This window comes from Bradysia coprophila, unplaced genomic scaffold (genome assembly GCF_014529535.1).
Source record: "Bradysia coprophila strain Holo2 unplaced genomic scaffold, BU_Bcop_v1 contig_350, whole genome shotgun sequence".
NCBI classification, from domain to species: domain Eukaryota; kingdom Metazoa; phylum Arthropoda; class Insecta; order Diptera; family Sciaridae; genus Bradysia; species Bradysia coprophila.
Genome location: NW_023503608.1, coordinates 5,370,749 through 5,393,557, shown reverse-complemented (window position 1 = coordinate 5,393,557; position 22,809 = coordinate 5,370,749). Strand labels below are relative to the sequence as shown.

General features: G+C 34.2%; 1 protein-coding gene across 2 annotated transcripts in view; it reads right to left on the bottom strand.

Moving 5' to 3' along the window:
* LOC119080393 (BAI1-associated protein 3) overlaps positions 1 to 22,809 on the bottom strand; it is a 77,661-nt gene that overhangs the window by 31,371 nt on the left and 23,481 nt on the right. For both annotated transcript variants that reach the window (XM_037188712.1, XM_037188710.1), the window contains exon 2: positions 16,178 to 16,434. In XM_037188712.1, the coding sequence (XP_037044607.1) occupies positions 16,178 to 16,340 (163 nt within the window). In that variant the 5' untranslated portion in view covers positions 16,341 to 16,434. The remainder of the gene's footprint in view (positions 1 to 16,177; positions 16,435 to 22,809) is intronic.

Sequence of the window (22,809 nt, the reverse complement as noted above, 5' to 3'; positions counted from 1 at the left end):
TAATATAGATTATACGAAGCTTTGTGCAAAGATTCGAATAAAAATACGTTAACCATTGGGTCCGAATTAATTTTGTTTTTTGTGTGGAAAATATTTTGGACATTTATTTTTGCTCAAATTTATCCTATCGAAAAGTCGATTGCGTGCCCACCATTTACGTTGGAACTGTAGTACACGTAATAAGCGTTATGTGACCCTTTCCAAAACAATTTATTACATTTTTATCCTGCGGGTTCGCTTTTCCGGTAGAGTCAATGAAGAGAGGTGGTGTAAAAAGAAACTTAATGTGTGAGGGGAGAAGGGATACAATTTTCACGGTTGTAAATTTCATTTGACAAATTTAATGAAGTTATGGAGTTACAGATGGGCTCCACAAAGTTACTCTAAGACCGGCCAAAGGGCATTTTTAATGCAATTTAAGCATGAATGTGAAAGAGTGTGTAAGTGTGGAAAATATTAAGTTCACAGAGCTTTTTTCACAGAGGGGGTTGAATCACTTCAACATATTAGAGACCATTCTGATACAAGATACGTCTATAAACCACTTCTCTCATTTCTTGTCCTTCAATTTCTAATAAAATCTAGCGTACTACAACCATAATGTCATGTTTATGTGCAATAAATCAGAATTTCTATTTGAATCTGCATCGCACATGTATGCAAATCTAACGTACACCATCAGTGCAACGTAAATTGGTAATCAGCAAAAAACACTTTGTTAATATAAATTTACATTGTCGACATTTTCGTCATTATTAAGTGCTACCAGACACGGTATTTACTACACTCATTTCTACACGTAACATAATTTCGATAAATCAATCTGCAGACGTTATCCTCTCTCCAATATTAAACGGCGTGCTACAAATTATATTACCCTGTGTTCTCATAACAAATGACCGTACGTTCAACTTTTACTCTATCGACTAAAATGGAACAAATGTTTTGAATTATGGTCGATTTTTATGGTTCAGTATATATTTCATAATGTTGGCTATACTACGAATGTGTGGAAAATAATTGGAAGGGACAATTCTTCACCTTTTGTTGGCTAGGTGAGGATTTCAGACCATTTTATGTGATTACATAACAGAATTTAATTGTGGAACCACAATCTGCCTTTTGAATAAGTTTAGAACAAAATTTTATTTTATAAAAATCGTGGCCTTACGACTTATGAACTTGACATTTGATCAAATTCGGAATAGATAAGCAATGTGATTTCCCACCAGCAAAAAAAAAATTGAAGTGAGACTTCTCAAAAGCCTAAATCGACCGAATTCAGACTTCTCAGATTTATTTAAAAATTTTTCTCCCTGAGGCCTGAATAATAAAATGTCGTGATATCAGAGTCTTAAGACGTCTTAAGTGTTAATCTGTCACTTACTTACTATTCAAACTATTACTTCATTTGATCGAAGATTTTCAGAGTTTGACTTCAGAAATCTTTTACTTCATTTGTTTTGAACATTATTTTTGCTATATAAAACCTCATCAGTCAAAGGTTGTCGTTTATTCTTACTGTCGTTGTCGATAACAGATGACAATATTGTCTTATATACAATATTATCTTTGACAATATTGTGTCATTATAGTCTCTCATAACGATATGCACACATACTCATTAATAATATCTTTTAATATCTATGATGGTGATACAGTACATAGTATATGTTTGATACGCCATATAACCCACAAAACTCAAAATTCATACATAAAGAGCTCCTACCATATGTTTCATATATAGCATTAACATCAAAAGTTTCTTTTACGCTTGTTTGATTCTCACTTTTAATAAATTTAATTCTATTCGTTCAAAAAGCGGATCGATCCTTTTAAGAGAAACTACGGCACATTGAGTTGAATATAACACACACAGTATTTTATATGTTAATGTTATGCTTTTGTGTGGCATAGAAATACTACGAAAATATTTGTCAATTTATTTGCTGATATTGTGGTAAAATACTAATAAATTCAACGAATTTCAATATTGTTGAATAAAATTGAAATTGTACACACATGTTTTGAGGTAAACTTTGGCGAAATTGATGATTAATTTTCCACGAATATTAAAATAGCTTGATGAATTATAAACGAACGCAACAACAGATGAGTACGTATACGTACACGTACTCAAACAAATTGATTACGTGGATTATTGTGTTACCAACACTGAACACCACACAAGTACAATTTGATTTCCTTTAATTATTATTACTGTGCATCATAATCAAGGGATTAAATTTGAGAAAACATTTTTCCAATTTGCTCAATTTTTCCAACTTTTTTTATATGATTTGTCTAGAAACCTCACTAACAGTCTTTTACGGTGAAACGAGTCTTTAACAAATTCACATCTTGTTAGCGATCCCAACGATCGACTGCCGGGACTTGAATTGAATCGCAAAGACTGGCTTCAGTTAAACAGAATCCCATCCAATCATTGATGATGCAATTCATTACTGCACAAATGGGATCAGAGCATGTCACCAGCATGTCATTGTGGTCATCACAAGCAAACTGTCGACCATATCGTAAATGAAGCCCTAACCGTCGATTCGGTGGTGGCCTTGCATTTTTGTTCATGGCGGAGAACGATGCGACACAATGGTTACGCGAACTCGATATAGTTTTGTGAGTCTTTCACGAGTTATTCAGTGTGCATGTACCAGCAATTTTGCGAACTTATACATAATGGAAATCTGGATCACAGCAAACGTTATTCGAAACTATGAGATTGTCGTTTCTCTGAAAATGTTACATAACATGAAGTAAGGTCCGAATAATTCATCCACCTTATCCACAAACTCCATATCGAATTCAGTGAACGATCGGCTTCTCTTTTATTCAATTATCCACTCATATTCTTGCTTATAGTCATTCCTTCCATCATTGCGCCGCGGACCGTACCAAATTTACCTAGCTAATGCCACTGTTCGAGCATGGATCGAAAGCACTCACAATGCAAAAACATTTAACTTTCTTTTTTCGACGATTTTCCTCCTATCGTATAAGAGGTTTAGTATAGGGAAATAATCTGATGTAAGATTTATAGCCACTTTTTTCTTGCTTGTTTTGTGGTAACGTCTACCGTTGATGTTAAAGCCCGCAATATTAAGTATATTGGAAATAGAGAAATGGAGTGGAAAAATAAGGAAATTTCGAACAAATCATAATAATATTTCAATAATGGCATGACTTTGATAGAGGATTGAAGAAATGGTGTAATGTAATGATAATATATTTTCGAATTGGGAGTGTAATAGCAGATGTTTCCGCTTTTATTTTGGAGGGGTTAAGCTGTGCATTTTGCCTATTCGGATTGTTTTGATGATTTTCTTTTCATTCACTCGAACCAATCCGATAACGTTATGTTTTATATGACTATGTTTGGGATTCCATAAAGTTAATTCAAAATAAATAACTTGATGACCTTTACGCAGTTGCTTATTTGAATGTATGTCCTATCTAACTAAGCTTAATGTCCTAACTAGATACATCTGCAAAGCAATGTGTGATATAGAATACTAGGCCCCACCACTTGGGTGGGTCATTTCCCTTGACTGACTATCAATACTTTCAATAATTCCAGTCCCAGTTGTCTTACCATTTTTAAAAAAGCTGTTGTTTTGAAAAACACAAAATTATAGTCAGATGAAAAAGCCTCTTAGTCTCTTTGCTACATCATCACAACGCTTTTGAAATGGCATATTTCTTGCCTACCTCTTGAATAAATTAAACTCGTGTGAATTACGGCCCTCGCTTCGCTCTGGCCGCAAAGTTCACACTCGTTCATAAGCCTAAGCATGGAAAATAGGAAATTATAACACGATGTGATCAGGAGAGGCATTTTTGAGTATGTTACAAACAATACTTACAACGATTGAATATTGTCTCCTAAAAAGCGCAATGAGTGGAAGGTCTAGCGAAGTACGTTTAACTCCTGATATGAGTCTCCTATATAGTCTACTAAAGGCGCTGAAAAGGTGGCGTATTTCATGCCTACCTCTAAAAAAAATTCTTTTTAAGAATACGGATTTCACGCAACAATTGTCGTATATCCCAGATTACTAGTCCAATTAAATTCCAATGTTCGAGTTTAACCACATGAATTACGCTACTGGTCGAAATTGATTTTTGAAGCCTCTGAGAATTACTCGAGCTATCGGTTTCTCAAGCAAGCAAAAACTCTTTTGGGAAGTACTTCTTAATTGTTAGACCAGAAATCCAGAATTTCACTACTCGTCAAATAAGAAATTTTTCTGGAAATCTGTTGCAAAAATGTCGTGGTAAACAAGTTATGTTTACAATTACTCCAAACTCACTACTCCAATATCATTCTCTGTCAATTAAAACAAAAAAATTGAAAATCGGGTAAAAATTACTCAAGTTATCGCGCGGTAACAAGAGAAAGCGTCTGTGTAGAATATCTCCCATCTCGTTGTTCGAACATTATCCATCTGCAAACTCAGCCTCAAGAGTTTCAATCTACGTCGATTAAGACAAAATCTTTGAAAATGGGATAAGAATTATGGAAGTTATCGCGGTAACAAGTAAAAAATTCTCTTGAGAATTACTCCCATCTCATTACTTCAATATTGCCCATCTACGAACTTAACCTCATGATTTTCATTCTCCGTCGATTAAAACCAAAATTTTGAAAATCAGTAAAGAATTACTCGAGTTATCGAGTCCACAAGTGTACGGACGTTTTCTGTATTTAACGTTTTTTGCCAATGTAGAACATTTTCAAAATATCAAAGTGAACTTAGCGTTACGGACATTTAAGGGTATTTTCTTTCACTAGGCCCCACCACTTGGGTGGGTCATTTCCCTTGACTATCAATACTTTCAATAATTCCAGTCCCAGTTGTCTTACCATTTTTAAAAAATCTGTTGTTTTGAAAAACACAAAATTATAGTCAGATGAAAAAGCCTCTTAGTCTCTTTGCTACATCATCACAACGCTTTTAAAATGGCATATTTCTTGCCTACCTCTTGAATAAATTAAACTCGTGTGAATTACGGCCCTCGCTTCGCTCTGGCCGCAAAGTTCACACTCGTTCAAATATTCATAAGCCTAAGCATGGAAAATAGGAAATTATAACACGATGTGATCAGGAGAGGCATTTTTGAGTATGTTATACAACTGAGAAGAATACAAACAAACAATACTTACAACGATTGAATATTGTCTCCTAAAAAGCGCAATGAGTGGAAGGTCTAGCGAAGTACGTTTAACTCCTGATATGAGTCTCCTATATAGTCTACTAAAGGCGCTGAAAAGGTGGCGTATTTCTTGCCTACCTCTAAAAAAATTCTTTTTAAGAATACGGATTTCACGCAAAAATTGTCGTATATCCCAGATTACTAGTCCAATTAAATTCCAATGTTCGAGTTTAACCACATGAATTACGCTACTGGTCGAAATTGATTTTTGAAGCCTCTGAGAATTACTCGAGCTATCGGTTTCTCAAGCAAGCAAGCAAAAACTCTTTTGGGAAGTACTTCTTAATTGTTAGACCAGAAATCCAGAATTTCACAACTCGTCAAATAAGAAATTTTTCTGGAAATCCGTTGCAAAAATGTCGTCGTATAACAAGTTATGTTTACAATTACTCCAAACTCACTACTCCAATATAACTCTGTCAATTAAAACAAAAAAATTGAAAATCGGGTAAAAATTACTCAAGTAATCGCGCGGTAACAAGAGAAAGCGTCTGTGTAGAATATCTCCCATCTCGTTGTTCGAACATTATCCATCTGCAAACTCAGCCTCAAGAGTTTCAATCTACGTCGATTAAGACAAAATCTTTGAAAATCGGATAAGAATTAGGGAAGTTATCGCGGTAACAAGGAATAAAATTCTCTTGAGAATTACTCCCATCTCATTACTTCAATATTGCCCATCTACGAACTTAACCTCATAATTTTCATTCTCCGTCGATTAAAACCAAAATTTTGAAAATCGATAAAGAATTACTCGAGTTATCGAGTCCACAAGAAAAAGCGTCTGTGTAGAATTTCTCCCATCTTGTTGTTTTAACATTATCCATCTGCAAACTCAACCTCAAGAATTTCAATCTACGTCGAATAACACAAACAATTGGAAAATCTGATAAGAATTAGTGAAGTTATCGCGGTAACAAGGAATAAAATTCTCTTGAGAATTACTCCCATCTCATAACCCCAATATTGTCCATCTACGAACTTAACCTCATGATTTTCATTCTCCGTCGATTAAAACCAAAATTTTGCAAATCGATAAAGAATTACTCGAGTTATCGAGTCCACAAGTGTACGGACGTTTTCTGTATTTAACGTTTTTTGCCAATGTAGAACATTTTCAAAATATCAAAGTGAACTTAGCGTTACGGACATTTAAGGGTATTTTCTTTCATAAGACCCTGACTTTCAGTCAAGGGAATAAGACCCTGACTTTCAGTCAAGGGAATTATTTTTTTAAACTCGATGTCCTACATAGGTACAGCAACGACAAAAACAATCGATGATCTATTGGTAATATAGTTTTATAAAATAAAGTAAAAGATTTTGTATCAAAGCTAAGGCGATACTTTAAACAAACGAAGTAATAGATGTATTGATTACTTAGAAATGAAAACGATATCGAGAACTTGCGACAACAACACAATATTCACAATGATTATCTATAAATTCAGCACAATAACTCTCCTTTGCTAAACGTTTTTCGAGAACCGACGTTTTGTTTACTGAAAATAATGTAGTTTCTGTCATGAATCATAAGGCGAAAAACAAAACATTAAATACAAATCATGGTCTCAAATAAATCAAACGAAATGATGTCCATTCTAAACCTACTGCTTCCAAATAAGATAATTTTTCTTGTTGCAGACGCTTAACAATACATTTCTAGCTTCTAACTTACTTAACACTGACTCATAAAACAGGGTTGAATAAACACAACACCCTTCTTTTCAACCAGCCCATTATACCATTAACTGTCCAGACAATGTTATTAAATACTAGCATTCAACGAAGAGAATATTCGGAGCAAAATATAATTTTCTTTGAGTTAAAGTGAAAAAAATGAATAAATTAATTTTAGTAGAAACGGAAAATTAATTCTTTTTTCTCAGCAAAAAAACGTTTTAATGTTTTATGTTTCTATGTTTTTCATATTTGAATATTAAAAAATCCTTTCATTCGACGTACATGTTTCGGTTGTGAACTTAACCAGAAAAAAAATTTAATTTTCATAATCATAACTCAGCTTACGACGTTCTCCCTCTAAATAATTTATTTCCTTTCGTAAATTTTCATTTTTCTCATGCTCACACTGTAACTTACAATATTTATAAACATTTCTTGTTGAATTTAATAAAACTTTTCGAACATCTCAAACATACTTTACAATATACACACACTATAACACCGGGGTGGGTGCCATTTAAATGTAATAAAATAACATTCAGCGTTGCCCAGACAATTAGGGGAGACAAGCAAGTAATTTAACTTTAATTATGTTCAAGAAAATAAATAACGTCATCGTTTGAGAGATTGAATTTTTGCAAATAAAAATTACTTTTCTGTAACTTATGTACACAAAATGTCTTCTTGCGATTGTTAATATTCGTTCATTTCGGAAGTAGCTGTGCTTTATTTGATGCCCAGGTGGTTCTAGCTGTCTTGTGACCCTTATGGACGGCTATAACATCTGTTATAGACAACAACAACGACAAAAATAAATGATGAGCTTCAGCTAACGTTTACCTGTATATATAGCAAGATTCGTGCTACAATGAATGAAGTGATAGATTTTGTTTCAAACTACGGAATATACCAAATCGAGTATTAGATTCGATAACTACTCAAAACATTGTTACATGTTATGCTTACTGTAACTTTCACATCAAAAAATAAGTAATTTGGCTAATGTCTGATTGTAGCAACAAAAAAAACAATTTAAGTAAAACCTACAAATTCTTCAAATGTCTCCCCTGTAGCAAATATTTTGATGCGAGGTATGAATTCTGATTTCTTTTAATGAATAACGCAGAGATTTCGATTTTAACCATTTTAACTCGTAAATAATGACAAACGTTTGACCAGTATTATTATCGGTTCTATTCCTTCCATCGATCAAAGTATTTTTAATCTGTTGATTTCAAATCTTGTACTTCGATTTTTTTGACATGTATTTTACCATATAAAGGACCATATTACCCAGAGCTTGTCATTATTTTTGTGTTCGTTATCGATAACAGATGAATAGCCGTATGTGACTAATTAATTAAAATCCATGAACGATTCGCATTTGTCCTAAGATCTAAGATGCTTATGGTGAGATTGCGTATTAAACACTTGACAATAACAGAAGTTCTAATAGACCCGATGTTTAATGCTTTAATACGTTTACTCTTTGTAAAAAAACGTTCCGGGGTCTGTGGCTGTTGAACAATTACTGTTGATTTTAAAAAAAATTAAAATAGAAACATAATTCCTTTTTAGACAATTTTCAGTTTCAATTTGGTTCCGCTAGAATCTATTCTATTTTTCGACCTTGGTTGTAGCGATTGAAAAATTCAATTACCTCATTAAAACCACTCCCACACCCCGTTTCACGTTCCATAGCAACGAGAAGTTGTTTCCCGAATATGATTCTAAGCGAAATTGAAATTCACATTGATAAAAATAAATGCGAAACGATGATGATTAAAATAAAAAAATGTTTAGTGTTTTTCCACCGAGTTGTTGTGTGCAGCTTTCATCCATTCATTTATATTCCTTTTCATTTATTTTCTTACGTAAATAGAAGTGACTTCGAGTCCTTAGGTTTCTTTACTATTACTTGGATACATTCATATTCATCGTTTTCAAAGGCGAACGTGTTTTATCTCATTTAATCTAATTTACTATAGTGACTGCGGAATCGTTTCTTGGTTTTTCTCAGTTTATTTTTTTTACATCAAAGACTGTATTTTACTTCCAACAAGCTCTTTTACGTTCTTGACACTGTTGACATATTAGGTTCTAGATTTAGGATCAGTATTTTATTATTTCCACCTGTTGTCTTCTTTTTATTCTTTGGACATTTAAAAAAGTAACAAAGGTATTCAGTTGGTTTCTAAGCTAGTATAAGTGATGATTCTACACCCCGAGTCGCACAAATATTAGTAGATTACAGAACTTATGAGAATAATTACATTTGGGCTGTATATTTGCGATGCACAAACCGATGTCGAGTCTCCGTAATTTCGTACAAATCATGTAATAATCACTTTCATAGAGTATTCTGTACTGTGATTGCGTACGTGTAGTGTAGTTACTCCGTTTGTAACAGCATATTGTCAAAAAGAAGAAATGAGAGTGGCCCATCATGTAAATGCATAAGGCTCGGAACGGATCGATTTATCCGATCCGAAACCGAAATGTAAAACTTCCGTTGCCTTTTTTGAGAAGAACGTCGTATGTAACTCGGTGATAAATGTGTTTTTAGGCGCATGATGTGTATTGTCACATCGGCCTCGAGTGACAATTTGGACATCTAGTGCCTAAAAAAGCATTTATCACACGTTTCCATAATAGTTATTTATCTACCAAGGTAGGTATGAAGGTATTTTTTCGCACTAGATGTCGATTGTCGATCCGAGGCGAAGCCGAGGTCGACAAGACGTCGTGTGCGAAAAAATACCGGCATACCTACCGTGGTAGATACAACGTTTTTCGCAATGTCGATTGTCGGGTTATAATCACCTTTCCAATGCAAAACATTACCAAAATTTCTACCAAACATTCACATGCAAACATGAATTCATTTGAACGATCAACATCAAGCAACCTGCACTATATACACATTGCAATGTGATGTATGGAGACGCGCTAAATAAAATCAAGTAGTCAATGCTTAGTATGTACGCTTCAACAATACGTTCTGTGTAATTGTGTGACTCTGTAGCCGAATGGCTATGGTCGTTGCTTGGTGTTTGGAAGAGTTTTGGTGTTGGATGTTCAAATCCTGGTCTGTGCAAAGTTTTTATTTATAAAATTTAGTCTTTCTTAAAGGTACTGAGCTACGTAGCGTGCGAAAAAAATGTGAAAAAGCCCAAGTGCGAAAAAAATAATCAAAAACGCATTGTGAAATAAATACCTTCAAAACGATGCATGAAAAGGTGATGATTATGGCCCGGAATTGCGAAAAGAACTATTTCTCAACTCAGTGAAGAAAAGTGAAACTTTCATCGACGTTTTTGAGTGATAAATGCTTTTTTAGGCACTACTAGTGACTAGATGTGTAAATTGTCACTCGAGTTTTACATTTCGTCACTAAATTGAGAAAATTGTGTTTTCTCAACTCAGTGGTGAAAAGTAAAACTTTCATTGACTTTATTGAGAAAAATGTTGTATACAACTCGGTGATAAATAATTTTTAGGTGCACGAGGCGTATTGTCACACTTTGTTTTCGGCCTCAAGCGACAATTTACATATCTAGTGCCTAAAAAAGCATTTATCACTCGGTTACATAAATAACTATATCATGTCATAAATTTCAGAATTTGCAGAATTCGGGGTAGGGTAATCTCGCACACCACACAAATTCATGGTGTGCGAGATTCACCTCTAAGTGGTGAATCTCGCACAGTCATGACTTTTCGTTACATGTCGTAAAAGGACGCATACTATGATCGCGTGTGCGAGATTCCCCAACACCCAGAATTCCACGGGACTAAAGTATACAAAATACGAAAGCCAGTATATGTTTAAAAGGAAATTTCTCCTGGCAAAAGTGTATAGCTAATTGTGATTCATTTCGGATATCCGATTGAGATTTTCAGATTTCGGGTCAATTTCGGATCGTATCCGTTCGGTTCAGATCGAGTTCGGATTGTCGACTTTGGGATTCGGATCGGGATGAAATAAATTTCGGATCAATCCGATCCGTTCCGAGCCTTATGCTTAATTTCCTCTTACTTCGTTTACGCTCCGTTTAGCTAAACCACGCCTCTTTTTTATTGTATAAAACGTAAACGGAGCGTAAAGGGCATAAGAGGAAATCAAGCATTATTTATTTCGTTGAAATGCATGCTTTGTTGGCAGGGAGATGAAAAAAACAACGAAGTGACTAATGGCACGCGCGTGCGATTAGTGTATAATAGACTATTCGCACGCGCGTGCGATTAGTGTTTAATAGACTATTCGCACGCGCGTGCGATTAGTGTTTAATGGACTAATCGCACGCGCTCACAAAACAAAACGAAGTCAACTAGTGATTCCTTTTGCAAAATGACCGAGGTATAACTACTGATCCCTTCTACAAAATAAAGCGAAGTCATCTAGTGACTCCTTTTACAAAATGACCGAGACACAGCCACTGATTCCTCCTACAAAAGAAAACGAAGTCACTTAGTGATTCCCTTTACAAAATAAACCGAAGTCAAAAGTAACTCCTTTCACAATATGACTGAGACACAATTACTGATCCGTTTTACATAATAAAGCTAAGTCATCTAGTGACTCCTTTTACAAAATGACCGTGATACAACTACTGATTCCTTCTACAAAAGAAAGCAAAGGCACCTAGTCACTACTTTTACAAAAACATAAGCTACGTCGACCCGTATGAAACACCTATCAGTGTCAAAGCTTCAATCATATTACAATATTACACTGTAAAACTGCATCTCTAAATAATTAATGAAAATCGCTTGAAAATGACTCAAAGAAGTGGGAAAAAACACTAAAATCCAATATGGCGGCAGCTATTTTATTAGTGCTCTAAAAACAATACCTTTGCTTTACAGTCACACATACCTTTTAAACTAAAATAAAAAACTCACGAAAATCAGATGAAATTTACACAAGATAGATGCAAAAAAAGTAACTCTAACTTCCGATCCCATCATCTGATATTGACAATTTTTTCCCCTGTTAGGGGAAGCTCCGAAGATTTATATGCGAAAAACCAGTCCCCTATAATAGCTCTAATTTTACGATTACGAAACGGGAGCAAAACAGTTTATCAAAATCTGAATCGATTTACTCAAGTTAGAGTGGTGACAAACATTACAGAAGGAACTATTTTCTCGTTGATTTCGCATCTCTGGACAACCACGTAAGGTTTCCCCCTACTCAGGTAATGCCAAATATAACTGAATACTACATCTTCAGAATTGCTCCGAACTTTGCACCATCTGTGACTGCATCATATGGACAATTATTCGAAAAAAAAGTTTTAACGTGCGACTACAACCACAACTCTGCTACTAGAATGAAAATAAGAAATATTTGGAGTGTAAATAAAAACACACAACACATCAACGCACTTCAAGCATGAGTCGTGCTCTGAATAGGGTACTGAAACTTCACAATATGTCACACAACTAAAAAACACCGGAAAAATATTTTCATGTAAAATAGAGTACTTTCTGCAGCACTTTAGCTTGGAGTGCGTCGAACACAAGCAATAGATATCTTTGAAAATTTGAAGGCTTTTTGTCGTTGGAAGAATGAGTGTTTAATGAACACTGTTCATGCTAGTAGCAGTGCTGTGCTAAAATACATTGTATATGCAAAATAAACTAGAATTCTAATACTTTCTGACTAGCCAAAGATTAGGGCGCGTGCGAATAGTCTATTAAACACTAATCGCACGCGCGTGCGATTAGTCTATGATACACTAATCGCACGCGCGTGCGAATAGTCTATGATATACTAATCGCACGCGCGTGCGAATAGTCTTATATACACTATTCGCACGCGCGTGCCATTAGCATCGGCCAAAAAACAATGTAAACTCAACGTACGGAGTTGCTAACGCATTAAAAGGAAGAGACAACAAAACCGAGAACGAGACGTATTCCCTTGAGATCTTGAGAATATGTGGAATATGCCGGCTATCTCGTTCTTTTTTATGCTTCAAGGATGCGTTATGTTACCTTACTTCGATTCAATTCGTTGTTCCCACTGTCTCTCAAAACAAATTCTTAAAAAAAATTATTATTTCCCAGTTGTGACCGAAAGGATCCCTCACCACAAATTTCATGTTTGACATCTGCTCGAGTTACCATTATCCTATCACACCAACTTTTACAATTTATCCAAACACTCTACGGTATTTTGAAGTAAAAGGTTAAACTATCTATAGCTTCCTTTGCCAAAGTACTATTCAAACAAACAGTGTATGTTTTCGATGGACCATGTTATATTATATTACCCTCCAATGACGAGCACCATTATATCGGATTAAACTTTCTGGCATGGAATTAACAAGTTGTATAAATATAATACCAACGGGCAAACATCCATGAAATTTGTCCAAAACTTATGGTTGTCATTAAAAAACAATTCAAATTGATCATTCCAATGCTCTGTTCATTACTTTCCGTTATATATGTGACGTAATGTTATTGTCAAAGATTTTCAATTAACTTCATGAATATTAATTAAATTCGTAATTTCATTAAATGTGTGCACACATACTTTGCGATCGTATATATATAAAATATAGGTAAAACAGTAATACATAATCAGACGCTTTTTATGTATACATAAATAAATTATGTGCCGTGATGGGTTGGGTACACCCTTCCATTATTGTCCTTATTTTATAGTAAATTATACCTGAGATAGGAAGTTGATATTTTAACACAACAAACTTTTCATTATTAAAACTCACTTGTACCGTTATGTAAACGATGTCTAATGGAAATTGTTATTCTTCAGAGTATATATTTATCTACATTATTATTGTATAGATTGAACCGAACAGATAATTTACGACATCCCACATTTTCACTGCTTATAACAGGTTTTTTTTTGTTATTATCCGCCATGAATACAGCGATATCAGGAACTTGCATTTCTCTATCAGCCTTAACCCAAATGGTACCGAATATACAAAGTTCTAAGAATTCTATTATTCTGCTTTTGTTCCAAAAATAGATGATAACAGCCGTATTTGTAGAGAGTTAACTCAATTGAGTTACAAACAATTTTTATTTTATTTTTTATCGATGGAGAACCTAATTATAAGACACTTTGTCTCGTATCATATGCCAAAAAAAGTTAAAACTTTTTTTATAAATCATTTTGAAAGTCACTAAAAACACGAAAATTCGAATCGAAATACAAACATTTTTGATGACATACTGTATTTCTATTCGAATTTTCGTGTTTTTAGTGACTTTCAAAATGATTTATAAAAAAAGTTTTAACTTTTTTTGGCATATGATACGAGACAAAGTGTCTTATAATTAGGTTCTTCATCGATAAAAAAAATAAAAAAAATTTGTTTGTAACTCAATTCATAACTTTTAGGAAGTCTATAAGACACCTCGTTTAAGATAGTGCCAATTTTTGTGTTGACAATTTTTGTGCTGGCACAAATTATCTGTGCTATCACAAATTTTTTGAAATTCGTTCAGTTGTTCGTTGTAACACAAATATTTGTGCCATCACTAACATCTAGGCTGACACAATTTTTTTTAGTTCAATTTTGTGATACGAGCCGAACTCACAAGTGCCTTCGGCTCGGATATGAAAACTCTACACTTGTCAAAATAACCGTTTCCAAAGCTTGTTGCTTAAAACCACACTTGTGAGTTAAAATGAAAGCAAAATAAAATGATCGAGTCTGGTTTTTGACAATTGAATTTCAATTGTCAAAAACCAAAGTCGATCATTTTATTTTGCTTTTACCTTACAACAAAAAACTGAACGAATTTCAAAAATTTTATGATAGTGAAAATAATTCAAATAATTTAAATCTCAAACGGGGTTATAAGACAAAGATTTTTAGGTACATAGAAAACTCTGTTTCATCTTTTGTACAAATTCAGTCCTAGTTTTTGATACCAGATCTTTTCCTTCATTAGGTTTAACATGGCCTTTAAAGATAATTTTTATGTTCTTTAGCCCACAGATGTGAATGGGTAAGACAACTATCATCAATATTTAAGGTAATGATGGTGGTATCATTAAATATCTGCCCTTTAATGTACAACAAAAACTAACCCATTTTTTAGAAGAAAATATGTCGGCACTTGACCTTTTAATGGCATCATATGAGTACGAGCACAATCTTTTCGGGTAAGGTATTGATTGAAAAGAGAAAATGTCAACTTACAGGTTAACGTTTGAGATCAACGTGAAAACCATTGCACCATAAATAGAAATAAAAGTTTTTCCAGCATCCACAGTAAATATTGAAGTTCACTTTTAACCACTTAGTTGGAAATTAAAGGTATTAAGCGTTCTGTTCAGAATAAATAATTCCTGGTGATAAAGACATTCGTGCATTAGATAACATGAAATGAGCGAAAGGTTCATTAAAGTGAGTAAGGGTTGAAATATTCTATTTGTGAAAAATATTCTTGCTTAATTCTCATATGACTGTTTTCATATCTGCATTAGAAAGCAATATGATCTTACATGCAAGAGATTAACATAAATAAATCCTCATGAAAGCTTTACAAACATTGAACCCGAGAAGCAGGAGAAGGAGGAGTTTTCTTTAAACTCAAGTAAGCTTGAGAAATTAATCTGAACCGACGAACCTTGGCTTTTTGAGTATGTGCTTGAGAGCGTATCACGATAAAAACGAAAAATCTCAGAAAATCTATTACTTTTGCTGTTGAAGTTTTTTTTGACAAAATCTTTTACTTCATTTGATTTAAACTATATTTTGATTAGAAAAAGAGGACATAAGTCAGTTTGTTCCGGGTACAAATTCAGTTAAACAATTGAGAATAAATGAAATCAATCACCACTTGACTGATATAAGAAAAGGATCAAATAAAATCAAACAAAATTCTTGTTCTCTGTGTGTGTGTTTGTCAGATCCCGCATATAATTTCTTCCTTTAACGCTACATAAATAAGTTACTACTCGAATACCATTGATTGAAATTCAAATGTTTTTGTTTAACCTCAATTCTTATCGCAAAGAAAGAAAAGAAAAACCCTTTCGACCGGAATACATGTAGGAAATTGATTCTGTTAGCACAGTTTTATTATGAATAACATTCCGTAACGAATCAAGATCTTGTAAACCCTAATTTATCACTTTGTTTTTATCATTCTCACCAGTTTTTCTAATACTTTATTGGCCATACAGCCACACATGCACACGCACATTAATTATTTGAGTGAGAGGTTATACACTTTCGGTATAATAAATATCCGTTCTTCTACTCACCATGATGAGGTTGAGTGCTGTTGGTTTCCTTTTTATCGGTTGCTGGTTGGGGTTGACTGGGTTCGGTTGATTCTTGTCGAGACAATGAAAAACGGCGCGGTGATAGTCCCAGGCCGGCAACACCGCTTGTCACATATTGTTGAAGTGAATTAAAAAAGCTCATGTTTGCGGTGCGAATATTTTCATTTAGTGCACTTTAATTAGAGTCATTCTCGATTAATTGAATACACGATTTAAGTGACTAATAACGCCAGCATCTGAAAAAGAAAACAAAGAACAACTTTAAGAGCCGTTTTAAGTGGTAAGGCGTAAGCATATCAAATAAAGATAGCTGTTCCACTCGGCTTAGTAATAGTACATTACTATACCATAGTGAAGTATAGGGATATAGCTGAAGCCCTCGGATACTTTTACTCATCTGGATACGAGATATCAAATTATTTCACGTGTAAAGTATAACGTTTTACTTTACGAGCGAGGGAAAAGGTTTTCACTAAAGAGGGAATAGTCACATTATCTCACTAGTAAAGTAATAGTACATTACTATACCAGTGAAGTAATTTGATATGAGTAAAAGTATCCGAGGGCTTCAGCCCGAGGTACTTTTACTCATCGTGATACGAGATATCAAATTATTTCACGTGTAAAGTATGGCGTTTTACTTTACGAGCGAGGGAAAGGGTCTTCACATTACCACATTACCACATTACCTCACTAGTAAAGTAAAATAAGTTTTCTTCCTGGTACCCAAAACCGATTTCTCGATGTTTCCCAGTATCAGTCAAATTAGACATAGTTCTTGGGGCACTTTCCTCTCCATGGGCCAATCGAAAACATATGCCGAGAAGTTACCTTAGTGTAAAGTGGCTTCCCAGTCACTTTGTATCCGGTTTCCCGGTATTCAAGATTTTGTATGAAAATTTCTAATTTCTGAATTTTTTACAAGTGAGGTGTTGTTTCGAGCCAGTCCGACCCTGCTTTTTAGTTGGTATGAAGATCGCTGCTGTATAAATGTTTACATGAAAAGCTGCTCACACCGTAAATGTTCAAGGCTATCAAACCCAATTTTATACGAACCGATGTTATTGTAAATAACGGGAGAAATTACCGGGCTTTAAACGTCTGCAAAGTTTTTGACGAATTGCATATTTTTTCCATTCAAGTTCGGCGTAGGTATCTATTTTAGGTACAATAGAGAGGTGAACGCTTTGTTAATTGGCTTTGAACACATCCCCTTAATTTTTTAAAAATTTAATTAATCAACTTCAGCCGGGTCCACAATAATTATAACAAATCCGTCTTACCTGATCGAACTTTGATATGGATATAATGACTCATTAATTTCCTGGTGCCTTTCATTTTCAATAGAAAAAAGATTCGGAATCATAAAGAGTATCCTATATTCGTTTATATTGGAAGTCGTTTACATTTTCTATTTCTTGAAAAGTTATACACAAATCTTCGTCATAATTGAATTTCCTTTACCCTTAAACGTTGATGCGATGTTGAAAGTATTATGACAAAAAAAGCCGGGATTTTTTGTGCGCCAACATTACGGGAAAAGGGTATTGTTAATTTTCAATTGTTTACTTTCTACTTATTTTTTTAAATTAAAATATCAGCAAAAAATGTAGAAAAATCGTAAGCGGATTAAAAGTTTATCGTATAAGCTTTATAAGTTACGTTGTCCCGGGGTAATAATGACCTGGTGCGTATAAAATTCTTTCGCAAAAAATGTATTAAAATGCTGAAACATTTTACGTTTTCTTCTTTTTTTCTACTTTCTCCATCTTCGAAAGTAAATTTCTTTTTTTCCAACAACTTTGTTTCAAAGGGCTGTTCATAAATGATGATTCGGAGAGTGTGCAACGCTCCAGATACTAGGGCTTTGAAATGGTGTGACGCTACATAAATTTCAAAGTAGAATATAATGAAGTAAATAATAAGTTTCTGTTTGTGGAACTTTCGTAGAAGTTGTGGGATATGTTAGAAATCAACCACAAAAAATGATGGAAAAAAAAGTTGGTGCAAAGTCTTTGTGTTTTCATTTTAATTTTGATTAAAGTTTAAACGTCCCAAGCATTCCTTGTTCCTAACTTTCGTGATTACGCTAACCATATTCGTACAGAAAATTTTAATCAAATCACATCAGAATGCGGCCACATTGAGAGTTACAGTAACTCAGTTACTTATCATTTGCTTCAAAATCTGTTACATCCGTTGTTCAATTAGATACTATCCTGATGTTGCAACATCTTTTAACTCATTCGATTTAACAAATATTTTACTTTATATAACTAGAGATGATTTTTAAATTGAGTTAGTACTCTTACACTCTTAGAGACTGTTCCTGAGGATGAAGATGGAAAGAACTAAGTTGATTAAGAGCGTACAAGGGTTTAGCTTCGGACAAGAACCAAAATTGCGCGAAAAATGAGGCATCTTTAGGAACATAATTCTCATGATTCAAAAGATGGAATACAACAAATGGGGGACGAACGGTTAATTTGAACAGAAATGTGTTTTCACATCTATAAAATTATAAAATAATTATAAAATTCATTTTCACGAATATTTTTCACAGTGAAAATACGTCTGCAAGTCAAAAAAAAATCTCATTAGGTACATCCGAGGCGACGCCGAGGTCAATAAACACACGAAAACGAGACTTTTCATTTTTATTCCGAGTAAAGTGATGGATTTTACATGCTGAGGGCGTCAAAAGATGTGCTTAAAACATGTAAAGTAAGGTTTTCGACGCATGTAGCATGTAAAAATCATTTACTGTACTGCGGATAATGAAAAAAAATTCAATTTTTTTAAATAAGTTTTTATTTTCAAGAAATTAACCAAAAACAAAAAATTTCACGGCGGCCATTTTGTTTTCACTATATTTCTATGATGGGTGTGTTCGATGTTCGATTTTCTATTGTTATTGAAGACCAAGACACAATAGGTTTCCTCCAAGGCCGTTCAAAATGTCAATCGTCATCCACAGAAAAACCAACACAACCTCACTTTGAAGTTTTAACGAACAAATTTTTTTAAGTTGCGGTTATGTTTTCTTCTGTGGATGACGGTCGGTTGTTTTCGGCCTGTCAAAATTTTTACCGTACGATGGAAGAAACATATACGAGTTTCATTTCAATTAAAAGAGATGATGCCATAGTATTTGCTTTTTGTCCCTTGTACGCTCTTAAACCATTTTTTAACTCTCCCTATACTCATAAATTGTATGATGTTCAATGCAAAAGTGAGAAGATTATATGGTCAAACTTTACGAAAAAAAGCTGACGTGAAACTATAGGAATGTTTCGCTGACCTTCGAGCGCTACATAATTTTTTTTTTAAACCAAAACAAAATACATATCTCTGTAAACTAGGAATGATACACATTTAGACCGTACATCGCTGGTGGGTCAGACGCCAAGAAAAGAAAAGGTCCAACGAATTAGATGACTCCTCAATCTTAAATGTCCTAAATGGTAAAATTTAACTCGGTCAAACTTTTCAGCTCTTAATGAGTTTTATCGGGATCAAGCTATACCTCCAGCTTCGTCAACGCAAGTTAGTATTTAGTTTAGTTTAGTGAGTGGGTGGGGCGAACCCCTGCACCTAAGCCTCCAGTGGGCCTGTTGTGCTTACCCATTTATAATTACCTACAACCTGTTTGTTATGTTGAGGTAATCGAGTATATGGTTAGGTGAAATGCTCCAAATTATGTTATGTGGGAGGCTCCTAGGCATTTGGCTCTTTCAGTTATGTACGCTGGGCATTTACATAGGAAGTGTTCGGATGATTCTATTTCTCCACATTTGTTGCAGTGGGGGTCGTTGTGTACGCCGATTGTATGGGCGTGTTTGTTTAGGAAACAGTGACCTGTGAGGACGCCGGTGATTCTTTTGATGTTTTTCTTGCTAAGCGATAAGAAGTATCTTGACTTCTTTTGGCTAATTGAGATGTTGTTTTTAGATTGGCGGGCGTGGGTGATAGACTTCCAATGTTTCGTGAAAGCTTTTTTTTTCATTCTAGGTTTACTTTTTTGAAATAAGATGGGGGAGCTTTTAGTCGAGGCTCTAACCCTAGAGGGAGTTTTTCTGCGCCTGCTCTTGCAAGCTCGTCGGCCAGTTCGTTACCTTCAATATTACTGTGTCCTGGTACCCATAATAGTTAGTATTTACTTATCCATAATATCACGTAGTCGATGTTGACAACAGAAAACTTAGAGTATCAGAAAAGTCATTTTAATGATTGAACCCGACATATATTTAATCTTTAATGACAAAGTGCTCTAAAAGTTTTTTTAACGGTTTAGGTTCCACCAAAAATAAATTTTTATTTTTGTCGTACAAACACACTGATAGTGAAAAAGTTTGGGGTTCACAAAAGTTTGAAATTAATTATTCAATTTTTTTTTAATGAGCCCTAAAACGTTAACGCGATGCGGTGGGTTAAGAATTTTTATACTTTAGTTTTAATAATCACTTAGTTAAATTGTTGGCTGTGGTTTGCGCTTTTTTATAGATGACAAATGACAAACATATCACGGTATAACCACTCAAACTGTTAGTTTTGCCGTATGTTAAATAACTTCACACCGTTGTCTGCTGTTTAGCATAAAATCTTTTAAATTTAGATAAAGGTGTTCGAAGTTTGATAGGTTACCACGCGAAAAGTTTGTATGAAAATTTCAGGTTACTTCCAGACTGACCTGATAGCTGCTTTTTAAAAGCTAAATAACATATGCAAGAAGTAAGAAGAAGTAAGTTCAAATGAAACATAGCGTACGTGTTTGATACGAGTTTTTTTTTGTTACTTTGTACATTGGTAGCCACCTTTATAAAAAGTAGTTGTAGCATGTAGTTCCACACAACCATTAAAAATTTAAAATGAAACTTTTTCCTAAATAGACGTAAAATGGAATTTCTATTTTTGTAATCCGTCTGAAGCTCATCATTTGTAGAAGTAATAACTTGACGAATTCACACTAAATATAAAACGGGACGACTTCAATGAATTGTTGAATGAATTTGAGACTGTCAAAACAAAATGCGAATCAACACAAAGTCTCAATCTCACAATACATTTCCCATTTCTTTTTTGATTGCCTCATTTAACAATGTTCTTTTTTTGTATTTATATTCTCTGCATTAGACACAATGACCGACTATGTAATGTAAAGAAGAAAAAAAGTCTAATGCGAAGAAATAAAATTTGATTGATTATACATGTTGAATGTGTGAACAACACTCTAGTTCGATTGAATGATTTTCCTTTTATATATTTTTTTTATTTCATAAAGGAAATTCATAGACAACAGCATTTTCTTGTAAAGCGATATAGCAGGGGCGCCGACTTGTGTTTTGGTTGTTGGGTGCGTGATCTCTGTACAGTGATTTTCACGATAGCGAATCTAGCAACTTAATTTAATATCAAGAGAAAGTGCAAGACCTGGTTCTCAGTGATTTGTAAATCTAACAGAGAAATATGTATTCTCCCATCGTAGTAATAATATAGTCGAGAAATGTAAAGCTAAGAACAAACTATAACAAAAGGGCGCATGAGTGCGTACAGAGGTTTTCCTTTAAGAAATTGCCTATCTAAACCGAACCAAAAACTCAAGTTTTCCAGCAGAACGTCATAAAATAAGGCTACATTCGTCCAAATAGATAGGGTTCGCCAAGTAAACTAAAATGAAGTGATCGTATTGCAATCAAGATTGAGTCAATAATGTCTAAGTCGTACTTGTAGAACATACTTCTTCATGAAAATATTACGGAATAACTACATTCACTTACTTTTGTTCAAGCCTTCTTTTGACAATCTAGCTTCATTTTATATAATATTTTGGTGGAAAATTTGAGTTGAAATTTCCGGTTTTTCGTATAGCCGGCTCATCTCTATTCTGGACATGTATATCGACATTAGAGAAAAATTGCTCGTATGCATGTTTTCCATTTTTTATGCAACTGTCGTCTAATGGTCGGAGTGGTTCAGGTAAAGTAAAACTTGAATCGGAATCTCATTTACCTGATCTTAACAGGGTGGCTTCCGGTTAAAGAAAATGAAACTGACCTGAAAAAATCAGGTTGGCTCGAAAGTAGTTTCACGTTGACTTCCATTTTGACAACAAGTCAAAAAGTTAACATTTCAGGTTTCAGCTTATACTTACAAGTCGTACTCGTACCCAATCCAGGTCGCCCTCGCCCTGACCAAAAGTCCTGACATACTATTTCTTTTTCATGCTTGCTATGGGAACCGAAAGTAAAAATGTCAATTTTGAGGGGCGAAAGTAAACATTTTTCTACTTTCGGTTCCCATAGCAAGCATGAAAAACTCAATACGTCACATAAAAAAGTACTTTCGGACCTTTGTCCTTGTGACGTAAATGACTATTTCTACAAAAGTATTCTTCATAGCCTTTGTCATATTCCTCGTATGATTTTATTTTTAAACATATCGTCTGTAATATAGATGACTATTTCTGCACGTTTCTTCTCGGTTCTACATTAGGAAAGTGCTGAAGTGGAACACCAAGCTAAGACAAAACCTATACAAAAACTACAATTCCAGACAACTCACACAGAAACGTTATTATTATTGCTTGTGAAGGTCCGAAAAATGTCTGAAGG